The sequence below is a fragment of the Lampris incognitus genome, chromosome 8 (genome assembly GCF_029633865.1).
Source record: "Lampris incognitus isolate fLamInc1 chromosome 8, fLamInc1.hap2, whole genome shotgun sequence".
Lineage (NCBI taxonomy): Eukaryota > Metazoa > Chordata > Actinopteri > Lampriformes > Lampridae > Lampris > Lampris incognitus.
The window spans coordinates 48,951,714-48,965,308 of NC_079218.1; the positions used below are offsets into that span (position 1 = coordinate 48,951,714).

Sequence of the window (13,595 nt, forward strand, 5' to 3'; positions counted from 1 at the left end):
CGTGCCCGGCCGCCAGCCTGTTGAGATGGAGGATGACCGTCCCGGAACATCGAGCGGTGGTGCGCTGTGTGATGGACTGGGTGACGGATTGGGTGCCGATGCGTCCTGCTGTCCTGCCACCTGCTGTCAGTCAGCTCAGCTCAGGGTTGCGTCGCTATTTGCAAAAAACAAGCATGTCGCCATTATCCAGTCACGCACCGGCAGAAGGAGCACGCGAGCCGCCTGCAGCACTCTGAGCAGGCAGCTCGCGTGCTCGCACTCATTGGATAAGACAAGCTGGGGTCGAACGTGGTGGTTGGGGGGGGGTGGTGTCTGGTGGTTGGGGGGGGGTTCGTCCTCTCTTGGGTTTGGCGTGCAAAGTGATGAAGTGCCTCGCATGGGCTTTCTTGACTCCTCAGTGAAAAATGAAGCCATTACTTGTGTCGGGGGGTGGGGGGGAGGGGGAGGGGGTGGGGGGGTGGTGGCGCCGGGCAGCCGAAGCTCACGGGCATATGAAGGCCTTCCTCTCCCCCAGCCTGCGCGACACCGTCCATAAGAGGCCGATCTGTCTTACTCAGAGCCTAGCGCATCCAGCACTTGTACCGGAGGACTCTTCATCCCCAGACTGACACCTCGTGGTTTCATTTTCAGCCTGACTTCAGCTTCACAGAAATTTGGGGGGGGGGGGGGTTTGCGAAAGTCTGAAACCCGTGTTGCAGCGAGAGTTGGGCTAGTAACGATAGTCGGTAATTACAGTTTTCGACCGTCTCCACATTCTCGCTGCCCCCGAAAGACCCGCCACCGTGCCCCCCCGGAGCCGCCCACATCTCGCCGTCCCGTCTTCCGCCAGAGCTCCTGCCGCTCGTAGGCGACCTTGAGCTGCGTCTAAAACATGAGAGAGCCCCGTCATGAAGTCCAGCGTTAATGCCCTGCCTCCCCCCCAACCTGCCCTGGGCAGCACCGGGCTGCGGACTCACGGAGCACCAGCTGCTGCTGCCGCTGCTGCTGGCGGCGCTGTGGCTCCTGATGCACCAACATCTCACATCACCACTGCATGCCTGTTGTAACTCATTGACTGATACTACACCACCACCACCACCACCCCTGCCCCTTTTTTCAACCCCAATTGTATCCGGCCAATTACCCCACTCTTCCGAGCCGCCCCGGTCGCTGCTCCATCCCCTCCTCTGCCGATCCGGGGTGGGCTGCAGACTACCACGTGCCTCCCCCGACACATGTGGAGTCGCCAGCCGCTTCTTTTCACCCGACAGTGAGGAGTTTCGCCAGGGGGACGTAGCGCGTGGGAGGATCACGCCATTCCCCCTGAACAGGCGCCCCGACTGACCAGAGGAGGCGCTAAGTGCAGTGACCAGGACACATACCCACATCCGGCTTCCCAACCTCAGATACGGCCAACTGTGTCTGTGGGGACGCCCGACCAAGCCGGAGGTAACACGGGGATTCGAACCGGCGATCCCCGTGTTGGTAGGCAACGGAACAGACCGCTAGGCCACCCAGAGATACTACACATTTGATGTTCACATTTGCTGGTGTGGCAGAGTGGGGTTTGGACCAGCTGTCCTGAGTTAGTAGAACTGGCTCAGGACAGAAAAATGGCGTCAACGCCCCATATGAAGACACAACAGTTGAGCCAGAGCGGAAGGCTGCGGGGACAGGGCTGAAAGCTGCGGGGACAGGGCTGAAGGCTGCGGGGACATGGCCCCACTGGGCTCTGTCCCCACCAAAAATACTTTTCGAAACAAAGTTCATTTTTTGTGTGTGTATTTTAAATTGTTTTAATTCTGGTGTTTTTAAGTCGTAGCCTTAATAAGTGGGCTGCTGTGCCCTCGTTGACCGACTGTGTCCTTGTCTCTGTGCCAGGGAGGTCCGGCTGTGGTGCAGATTTGCCACAGCCAGCTTGACATTGGCTTAAAAGCTTAATAAAAGAGTTTAGATGGTCCCACATTCTTTGACCCTTGAAAGGGACTCTCCCCATCACCCACCGCTGGCTGTCTCTCTTCCTTTAGCTAACGTCTGTCTCTGTTGTCTCCATGTCTCCACAGAGAACTCTGACCATGTACGATGAGGCAAGGGTCCCATCCCCCAAGGATGGTGCAAACGGAGTGTCCCAGCTGGCGGTCCCAGGGGCGGGGGCAGCTGCAGGGCCCGGGGGGTCGGTGCAGGCAGCAGCCCTGGGGCCCAAAGGCGAGGGGGCCCAACCAGGAGAGGAGGAGGAGGAGGACGAGGAGGAGGAGGAGGGGGCCAAAGCGGAGCCGGCGTTGGCGAAAAAGCCCCACAGAGAGATTTTAGACCACGAGCGTAAGAGGAGGGTGGAGCTCAAGTGCATGGAGCTGCAAGAGATGATGGAGGAGCAGGGGTAAGTAGAGCAAAGCGGAGGGTTTCTGCTGGGGAGCAGAAATTACAGCCGCGAACTCCTCATAAACCTCCGGTGATGCGTTGGGTTTTCTCCCTTTTCTTTCCGCCTCCGGTGTCACTATCGCGCAGGTCGGGGTTAGGGTTAGGGTTAGGGGTAAGGGTTAGGGTTAGGGGTAAGGGTTAGGGTTAGGGTTAGGGTTAGGGAGCGAGACGTAGAGGCAGTGTAGATGCAGATGGGGGCTTGACATTTGCAGGCACTCGCAGGAATGCCCAGTACACAAGCATCGTCCAGACAGTACACACAAACATAGCAACCTGCTTAAAGACGTTTTCCACGGCGCTATAAACAAAAGAAGCCCACGCAAGGAGAAGGTAGAGAGCCCCGGTTCTCCACAAGAAACAAAAGCACCCCCTCCCCTCCCGCCCTCCGACAGAACCATTCATGCAGAGAATTTGCAGGGAGAGGTGTTGCAGCTCCGGCGTTCATCTTCTCACCATGGCAACATTACCGACTGCCTTGTCACCCGTTTGGTCAGGATTCGCTACCCTCCCGCAAGTTGTCAGAATGCGGTTTCCATAGAGACAAAGCCCCGACCCGCGTCCCTCTCATCAGCATCCCCCGCGTCCTGCAACCCTGAGCGAGGGATTCTGGGCGGGCGCCGACGTTACGGCCGCTCGTGACCGCAGTTGGCTCGCGGCCCTTGCCGTCTCGCGGGCCGATTTGCACGCGCATGCGCACCGCTGCGTGGCCGGCCGCAGCTCCCGGGCGGACCGCAGGGCGAGCCTGCGTCGGTGTGGCGCGAGCGCACCTCCCCACAGGGGACCTCGTGAGGTCTGACTCCTCATATTTCTCAGCTGTGTAGAAAAGCAGACAACCCTCGATAGGTCGGACAGACGAAGGTTCGGTAATGGTGACATTTTGGGGGGACTTTTTTTAAATGAGTGTTCTTTGATAATTAGTTGGTGTGTAACGAGCAGAATGTTAACACTGATTTCTCACTGCGGGTGTAAGCAGCAAAATATTTGTTACTGTTTGATAAAAAATGTCAATTAAGATCAGCGCACACCCAGGCAGATGACCTTTATTATTGCCTGCGTTGTTTCTTTCCAATTTTTTTTTCATCTCCCCTGAAATTATTGATTTGTGTTCTTACTGATCCGAGCAATCCTGTCTCCTGTGCTGTCATTTCTGACTATTGTATTTCTCCTGCACAAAGCAGCAACAGCGTTTGTATATTGACCACAAGAGAAGAGCACGGTCCCCGAGACCCTGGGTTGAAGTAAGGGGGTATAGATAACCAATGGATGCAAAAGACAACTTATTTGCTGCACTGTATAACAACTGTCATCAAGTCGCTCATGAGCGGCGAGCAGTGTCGGGGAATACCTGTTTGTTTTTCTGAGTAATCTAATGCGATAGTTTTGCAATTCAAGTAATCAAGTGCTTAGTTACTATTTCAAAGAAGCAGTCCATCACCACTACTGTTCAAAGATGACCATACTTATATATACTGTGTGTACCGGTGAGAGGTGATGTTGCTATTTAAGGTGCAGAAACAGAATCCGGCGAGGAAGCATCTGGACGCACCAGCCAGGGATGGGCAACATGATCCAGAGAGGGCCGGTGTGGGTGCAGGTCTTTGCTCCAACCAAGCAGTTACACACCTGAGTCTATTACTCAACCAATAGTCTTGTTCCATCCAAGCAATTACACACCTGATTCCATTAGTCAACCAATAGGCTTTGCTAAGTGTAACATATTGTGTTAGCCTTCAGTAGTTGCAGTCTGTTCTGTCCCTACACAGCACCCGTAGCTCTGGTCTCATTGCGGAATAAACAAGCTGGCTCCCAACTGAGCTGTGTGTCCCGTTTTACATACACTACATGGTGTCAGAAGTGGGATTTATGTGAGGGGCCACTCACTTCCGGACGTGGTCCGGCAGCGTATTGTGGACATGGGCCAACAGCATATTTGGCCTTGTGACATCGATAAGCTGCTCCAGGTCACCCACGGATGTATCGGTAAGATACTGGCATGGTACTACAAGACAGGCAGTGTCAAGTCTGGTTTGACAGGAGGATACAAGCCAGAAGTCATCACTCTAAACGTTGTGGAGAAGATTGCAGAATTCCAAGAGAGGCCCGCTGTTGTTGCCCGGGAGATAAAGGACCGACTTCTGAAAGAGGGAATATGCAGCCGTCACACTGTCCCCAGTCTCGGCTCGATCAACAGATCTGTCCTGGTCAATGCTAAGTCTGTTAATGTGAAGTCGAAACATCTTGGAGCAACAACAGCTCAGCCACAAAGTGGTAGACCACACAAGACCAGAGAACGGGACCGCCAAGTGCTGAAGTTCATAGCGCGTAAAAATCATCTGTCCTCGGTAGCAACTCTCACTACGGAGTTCCAAACTGCCTCTGGAAGCAATGTCAGCACAATAACTGTTCGTTGGGAGCATCATGAAATGGGCTCTATGACCAATCAGCCACAAACAAGCCTAAGAGCAACATGTGCAATGCCAAGCATTGGCTGGAGTGATGTGAAGCACACTGCCATTAGTCTCTGGAGCAGTGGAAACGTGTCCTCTGGAGCGATGACTCACACTTGTTCTGACCAGGCGGTGCCAACTGAGGTAGGTACTGCAACACTTCAACAGTACGGGTCCTGGGACCAGCATCCCACTCAATAATGTGTGACTGTAGCACAGCGGACACAACCTCCCTTGCAACATTGAACATATGTCACAGTATACAATGACCACAAGCCTCTGGAAGATATCTTTAAAAAATCACGACTGTCTACCCCCATGCGCATCCAGAGAATGCATCTTCGACTACAGTGGTATGATTTAACCACCAAGTACAGGAGAGGAAAGGACCTGAAGCTGCCTGACACACTGTCCAGAGCACAGCTTCCAGAGAGCATGCCTGAGATGGATGGCCTAGAGTGTGTCTCCATGCTCAACGTTGTTGCATTTAGAAGTGCATAAAACTGCAGGAGCACACAAAAGAATAGCTAACCTTTCTCCAACAGACAATTCAGCATGGCTGGCCAGAACACAGACGGGAAGTGCCAATTCCTGTTCAGCCATATTGGGACTCGAGAAGCCAGCTTGTGTTATCTGATGGAGTTGTATACAAAGGACTACGTATAGTAGTGCCCCCACCACGTGAGAGCACATGCTAAGGCTTATATACACCAATCTCAATTAGGGATGGTGAAGAGTAAACAGTGAGCCTGTGAAGTGCTATACTGTCCAGGCACGTGTGCTGAAATCGAAGAAATAGTCAGAAATTGTGGCAAGTGTGCTGATTTCCGAAATAAACTGCTCAGACAACCACTCAAGCCAACAGAAACCCACGAGCTGCCATTTGAGGAGGTGGCATCCGAGCTGTTTGGGTTTAAAGGCAAACCATATATCCTCCCAGTGGATTATCACTCAAAATTTATTGACGTTAATGAACTGAAAGACATGCGGAGTCACACCACCATAGACACTGAAAGCTCAGTTCAGCAGACATGGCATCCCTGGCGCTGTACGGACAGACAACGGTCCGCAGTGTTCCTCAGATGAATTTAAAGACTTCTGTAAGAGATATGGTATTTCCCACAAGACATCTTCACCACACACGCCACGCTCAAATGGTGAAGCAGAGCGTGCAGTGCAGACTGTGAAGAGGCTGCGGTGTAAAGCACCAGACAAACACCTTGCACTGTTGGACTACGGAACTACTCCACTTGAGTCAGTAGGCCTGTCGCCGGCTCAACTGCTCATGGGTAGGAGGCCACGTAATAAGCTGCCTACTGCTCGTGTGCTACTCGCACCAACAGCCTGTGACCCTCTCAAAGTGTCTGTTGGACAAGAGTAAGGACTTCCAAAAGTTCTGAGAGCAGGCAAACCTCGTGTTGCTCTTAAGCCTGGGGACGAGGTTAGGATGTCACCCTATCCTGGCAACCACAAATGGTCCCCGAGAGTTGTAGTTAAACCACGCAGTGCTCCGCGGTCCTATGTTGTGGACTGTGGGAACAAGGAGTACCCCCGCAACAGCCAACACCTTCAGGATGAACCTTGGACAGAACTATCAGTTCCGCCAATTGAGAAGGAGCCCCAACCTCCAGCGCTTCCTCAACTGCCGCACTCACCACCTAAAATATACCTTTGAGCCCCACTCAAGCCTGGCCAGCCGAACAGCTTACCACTAGGCAGGGCAGAGTCGTGAAGCCTCCTGACAGACTGAATCTATAAGTGGTTGAGTTTGATGTTTGAGTTGTCGAGAAAGTGAGGCGCCGGCAAACACTTCCAAGTTATTGTGTGTAGTATCACGTTTAGATTTAAACAGGGTTTTTTTTTATTTGCACAAGTTCAGTGAATGTTTATTTTGGTTTAAGAGGGGAAATGTAACATATTTACCTTCCGTAGCTGCAGTCTGTTCTGGCCCTACACAGCACCCGTAGCTCTGTTCTCGTTGCGGAATAACCAAGCGGGCTCCCAACTCAGACTTGAGTCCCGTTTTAAATACGTTACACTAAGGACCTTGATTTGTAGACTGGATCATGTTGCTCATCCCTGCCAGACCATGTGGGCGGTTGATGGGTAGAATTTAATAGGGTAAGATGACATGCTGTTACACTCTTGTACAGTAGGTGGCGGTAGGCACCTTAAAGTTTTTTTTGCGATCGCCAATAAACCGAGAGAAGGAAAAGCGTTTGGTTTTGGTTCGTTTTCAACATGGCGGCTAGATCACGATCTCATTTTGCCGCTAAACAGCGCACTAAAATATGTTTCAGAAAACATTCGAGGCGAAAAATACGCAATGGAGTGACAGAATCTTGATTCTTAAGTATAACTTGAAACTTTTCACCCGTTTGCTTGTAGGTGCAGGTGAAAGTTTGACGACAACTCTGTGCACGTCGTTGACATTTATCCATGGTAAATCTTGCAGGCGTCGCGAAAAATATGCCATTGTGAATAGCGCACGCCAACAAACAGGAAACTGGTATGCCCGCTGCAGTAGAAACCGGAAGTCAGTGGACTACGGTTGTTGCACGGAGCCGATTCCTGTTATTAGCCTCCAGAGTTACGGATTAAGTGCCATAGACTAAGCTATGCAATGACGGTAGGGTCAATACATTCAAAAGTAGGTGTGCAGTAAGTAGGCTATGCACTCTGTGGACAATCTAACCAACATGCGCAAGGAACCTCTAAGGGCTTTTCGTCTTTTGTAACGGTAAAGTACTCTGACGCCTTACTTTTATCAATAAGTAACCTGTAACGTAACGAGTTGTTTTCAACGGCAGTAACGTAGTAATGTAACGAGTTGCTTTTAAAAGTAACGTTCCCCAACACTGATGATGAGTAATCACACACGTACGATTATAACGTATTAATTTTTGTGAATTTTGTCAGTCAACCACTGTACATTAGACAGAGTATATATTCTTGACTGCTAATGTTTAGGCTTGGTCTTATCTAAAGAGCGCCATTTGAGAAGAGATGGCGAAACTAAAAGCCTGTTGCAATCAGCGGCCTGTACCCTTTTAGATTTACAAGGTGCCCCCCCCTCTTTTCTCCACCTGTAGATTCACAAGCGATTACTTCAGCCAAGTATGATCTCAACAAGCCTCTATCACCACACTTGCCCCCTTATAACCTTCCCCTTTTTGTATGGGAAGGCTGAAGAGACGAATGAATTCATCGCTCCTGTGGGGGAACTCCAGTAAGTGGTTATGCATTATCAACTGTCTAACTGGAGCCTCTATTCGTCTTTCCACCCCTCCACCCTCAAGCTAGTAGCTCATAGCCAGGGTGAGGAGGCTAGCAGGCAATGGAGCGTCATTAGAGCTGGAGGGTGATCCTGGAGCTGGAACAGATAGGTGTGGCTGAAATGAGACATGATGAGACGCACGAAAAAGGCCCTCTCCAATGTGGCTCAAAGCGGAGCTGGATGCCCCCTCTCTGAGCACAAGGCGGAGGAATCGTGATGTCTAGCGGAGCAGCTTAGCGGCAGCTGGTTACTCGGCGAATGATGACCAAATATGGGGAAACCAGAGAGACAGGCTGGCTAACTTCGTTCAGTCATCGAACCTGGACGGTTAGACTCGGGGGACGGCAACCACTCGGTTGAGGGCTAAAGCTCGGGTTCGACCCACGTTGTCTGGTTAAGCGTGATAAAAGAAAACAAAAAACCCCCCCAAAAAACAAAACAATCTCATTTGGCAGCTTGGCGAAGCATAGCCTCTCTTGCCTCTCCAGTTTCTAATGTGCCTCTTTAAACGAGAGAGTGTGCATGCATGTGTGCAGGATTAAGGGATAGAAAGGAGGATAGAGAGGGAGGGCTTTGCTCGGCATTAGACACAATTAAAATGGTGGCTGGAGTATGTTTTCATCTTTTGCGGATTTAAGCCAGCGGGCCTCAGCCTCCGCCACGCCCCCGGTTCCATCCTAAAAGAAGCCTCGGTTAGGGATTAGGCTGAGGGACAGGCTGGACGTCTGCCCCCGTCTCTAGCCCCACCAGCGGCACACTCCTCCCCGCACTCATAGCCCTTGATCCACCACCCGCCTCCGTCACTCCAGAGCTAAGACCAGGATAAGATGTCTGTCATGTGCGACGGCTTCACCCTGGGACCCAATTAGAGGAGCTCAGCAATTAAAGGAGTCTGCTCATCGCTATCTAAAGCCTGGCAGCGTCCCCCCGTTTATTGGCACTTAAAGTGCTCTGCCTCGGCAGGGAACCCCGGTCTATTGTGTGCATTAGGTGGACTGGAGGATACGTCTCGCGCCATTTACACAGGAAAAGGGTCCTGGTCTGTGTGGAACAGCATGAGGGCTTTCGATGGCTGCCCGGTAGCTTGAGATGAGAACAGCTCTCCGGGAGTCAAGCTGGCATTATCTGCCGGACAATAGCGTAGTGATGGAGAGGCGGGGGGTGGTGGTGGGGGGGGGGGGTGGGGGGCACACAAAACACTGAAAACTATCCCGGGTAACTTCTCCCCTCTGATCTACGGTGGAGTTTTAACAAACGGCGCGCTTTAGAGTCTAGTTTTAAGCTCCTTTGACTGTGTAGTGGTGACGTAGTCCAGTGACTGATGCGGAGCTGCAGGGCTGATCTGGGGGTGTGAGGGTCCAGACTCCTTTATTTTGGGGGTGGTTTTCCACACATTCTGCGCCATGATAATTGTTCGTGGTTGGATCCCCTGTGGAGAGTCTCGGCCTTTCCTCAGCTCTCTAATGAGCTCTCTTCACAGGGCCTCACTGTCTCACTCAGTATACAGTACAAGCTGCTGACTTACTCTTTACATGTGTAAACACCACACACACACACACACTACACACACACTACACACACACACACACACTAAGTGGCGTGCACAACACAGTGCTAAGATTTGCTCTTGCACACAGTTTAGTAGCATATGTAAATTAGTCGAGAAAGAGCATTTTAACTAAGGGGAGAGGGGGGGATAATTTACCCTGCCTGCTTCACCGAGCAAGGAAAGGGGGAGAGTGTGTTTAGCAGCCCAAAGTAGCACATGTAGTAGTACTAATAACCACAGTGGACAAAATAGCCTCAGATGCTGCGGTCAGAGAGGCAGTCCGTGGGAAGATCAGACAGAGAGAGTAGCAGTGGCCGAGCATTAACACGGGAAGGGGGGCTACAGCTCCCCCTAGTGGTGGTTGCAGCCCCCCCTCCTCAGTTGTGGCAGGTGGCTGTGTAACATCTTAGACCTAACAGTGTGCCTAACTTTTCCTAACGTACAAATGCAATAATAATAATAATAATTAATAATAATAAAACGTACCTTTATTGTAAACAGTGGGCTGGGGCTGCGTGGAATGACGTACATTTTTAATAAGCACACGCGCCGTCATTGCCCGATCCGTTGCGGGAAACCCGACTTGTTCGGCGCATGCGCGGAAACGCGTCCTCTTCCCGTCGCCGCTGTCGTTTCGCAACGTCGTTGAGGAGCGTCTTCCCCGCCTTGAAATCACGGATTCTGGATCGTGGCTCATGGACCACGGATCATGGATCATGTCAGGCAGTTCCGTCAATTGCCTCGGCATACTGCCGACCGGAAGTAGACGCGTTTTCGCGCATCCTTCGAACAAATCGGGTTTCCGTAACGGACCGGCCGCCTTACAGAGAGAAAAACAAAATGGCGCCACCATGCTGTATCGCTCTAGCTGTCGGCGGTTCCGCGCTGGGGGAGCGCAATGGCTGATGGGACTGGTAACGTCAGATTTAAAATTGTGTTTTAATGGTGTGGTGTTCGTGTTGCGGTTATTCTCGTGTTATTGTTGTTTTGGGGGTTCGACTCAGACTAAGTAGGAGACCGTTTACCGAATAACTTTTTTATTAATTAATTAATTTCCCCCTTTCCAATTTTTCTCCCCTTTTTTCTCCCCAATTTGTATCCGGCCAATTACCCAGCTCCTCTTGAGCCGTCCCGTTCGCTGCTCCAACTCCTCCCCGACCGACCAGAGGAGGCGCCAGTGCAGCGACCAGGACACGTACCCACACCCGGCTTCCCCACCCGCAGACACGGCCGACTGTGTCTGTAGGGACGCCCGTCCAAGCCGGAGGCAACGCGGGGATTCGAACCGGCGATCCCCGCGTTGGTAGGCAACGGAACAGACCGCCACGCCACCCGGACGCCCCGTTTACTGACTAACTGACTGCGGGACCGCGACTGAGACTGAGGTCGCCGCTCGCGCCGTGGGGGGGGGGAGGGGCGGGGGACTAACTCCGCTGTTGTCAGTTCCGGTCCGTCCTGGCCGGTGTGAGTGAAACAGCGCCCCCCCCCCCGGGGTCGTGCGGTGTGTGGGCCCCGGGAGTTTGGGTTAAGAAGAGGTCTCTGCCTCTCGCCGGCTCGTCGCAATGCTTTTGGGTTTAGTTGCCCCCCCCCCCACTAATAACATAAAAAAATCACTGTCCAAGGGATCGAACGCCAGCCAAGGATGACTGTCGGAACCGCCGGTCTGCATGGGCTAGCAGTTAGCCTAGCCTCGGGCACAGGGACCGTGGCCCCTGTGGCAACCGGACGAAGCAGACCAAGCCCTCCCAGCCACACGACGACATCAAAAACACCACGGTCAACGCCGGGCGAGGCCGCCGCCAGACCGCCCTCGGTGGTATCGGAGCTGCCGGTCCGCATGGGCTAGCCGTTAGCTTAGCCTGCCCCGCTTCCGCGTCCTGTCAGACCGCCCTCGGCGTTACCTCCGCGGGTGCAGCTCTGGGCAGGGCGGCGGTCCCTGGGCCCACAGGATGCAGCAGACCAAGCTCTCCCAGCCAACAGACGAGGACAGAAGTCTAGGACGCAGACGTGGACAGAGACACTGCATGGACGGCACTGGGTGAGGCCGCCGCAAATGTGAATTCGCGCCGCCGTCTTCCCACACCGTTAGCATGCTGTGTATTCATAAGAAACACTCAGTGTAACGAGGAAATCTATGACTAAGAGTTCGCCAAATGAAAAGGCCCCTCCACGTGACAGTTAAAGCGTCCACTGTGGCACCCGGTGGGTCATTTTAATTTGTTACCTGAAATATAAATAACTCCCCCCCCCACCTCCACCTCCGCATGTGCCCAGAACTATCCAATCTCACTAACTACACTAGCACCACTCTTGACAACTCGTCGCGGTACGATTGAGCACCGCATTGTTTCAAAGGTGCGCGTCGCCGTCTGGGGACGACATGTGGGGGGGGGGGAGGCATTTCAGACGCCACATGCTGAGATAAAACGAGCAGTCGGCAGGAGCACACACAAACACACACAAACACACACATATGCATACCCCATTTTGTTCCAACCCCGTCGAATCAATGGCTATCGGTGTGAGGACGGTCTCTGGGCTGCGACTATTCCCCCAATTGTTAGCTAACGGAGGGATCTGTGGATGCTTGAGGATGTCTAATTACTTCACTCAAGTCCTTTAATCGTGGTGATTTGTCACGGCTGTGATGGTGCGGAGCCCCACCGCTCTGATCAATGTCCCCTGTTCCTCCATGCCCCACTTGCCGAGAAGTTTGTACGCTGTAGGCAATGGCCCTCGCTAAATGGCCTCCCCTTCGGCTCCGCTCAGCTGAGTCGGCCCTCTTAACAAAACCATCTCATCTCACACACACACACACTAACGAGAACGCACACACACGGGTGTCACATTCATTTCAATATGAATATTAATTTGAACGTAGATATCCCCCACCTGGCTGAGACTGACCACTCCAATCAGCCCTCTTCTGTCTGACGGGCCGTCAGCAACGGTGTCCCTGTTGGAGTAAAACAGATGGTGCGTTGGGCAGAACCCGGCGCTGATTAAATGTGCTGACGAGATACAGGACGTTTGGCTGGGTGCTGCCTCGCAGCGTCTCGCCAACGTTCAGTACGTGCCCGTTTATGCATATCCATTTTTGGTTTTTCATCGACCCCCCCCCCCCCCCGGCTTCTTTTAAATGCCGCCCCAAAAGCCTGTCTATTCATACGAGAGGGAGCTGGAGAGCCCAGATAAACACGAACTAATCTCATCTGCATGATCTGCCATGACCATATGATGGGTGTTAAAGCTATGCGTTCTTTACATTTATTCATAATTTTTTTTTCTCCCCGTCCGGCCAATTACCCCACTCTCCCGAGCCGTCTCGGTCGCTGCTCCGCCCCCTCTGCTGAACCAGGGAGGGCCACAGACTACCACATGCCTCCTCCTCCGATATATGTGGAGTCTCCAGCCGCTTTTTTCCAACAGACAGTGACGAATTTCGCCAGGAAGACTTAGCGCGTGGGAGGATCCCGCTATTCCCCCCAGCCCCCCGCCCCCCAAACAGGCGCCAGAGGAGGCGCTAGTGCAGCGACCAGGACACATGCCTACATCCGGCTTCCCACCCGCCGACGCGGCCAACTGTGTCTGTGTCTGTAGGGATGCCCGACCAAGCCGGAGGTAACGCGGGGGTTCGAACCGGAAATCCCCGTGTTGGTAGGCAACAGAATAGGCCGACACGCCGCCCGGACGCCCATTCATTCATAATTTTTCTCTGTTGCTGAACCTGACTGCTGTTCATCAACCTGTAGCAGATGTTTGGTTCCACAGGGGTCCTGTGGCTATAACTCATGAACCTCAACCTTGCTCAACTTGAAAAGCATGGCCGATCCAGGACAATAGGACTGTGCAGTGTTTTACACTATGGCGGTAGATCTGGCTTTGCTGTAGGACCCCCTCAGCTCAGAGAAAGGGCAGTGAGAGG

At 52.7% G+C, this 13,595-nt stretch overlaps 1 protein-coding gene across 1 annotated transcript in view; it reads left to right on the forward strand.

The window, feature by feature from the left end:
* The first annotated feature begins 2,054 nt into the window (after positions 1–2,054).
* srrm3 (serine/arginine repetitive matrix 3) overlaps positions 2,055–13,595 on the forward strand; it is a 65,758-nt gene continuing 54,217 nt past the window's right edge. Inside the window, exon 1 of the mRNA XM_056285510.1 lies at positions 2,055–2,356. Coding sequence (XP_056141485.1) covers positions 2,055–2,356 — 302 coding nt within the window. The remainder of the gene's footprint in view (positions 2,357–13,595) is intronic.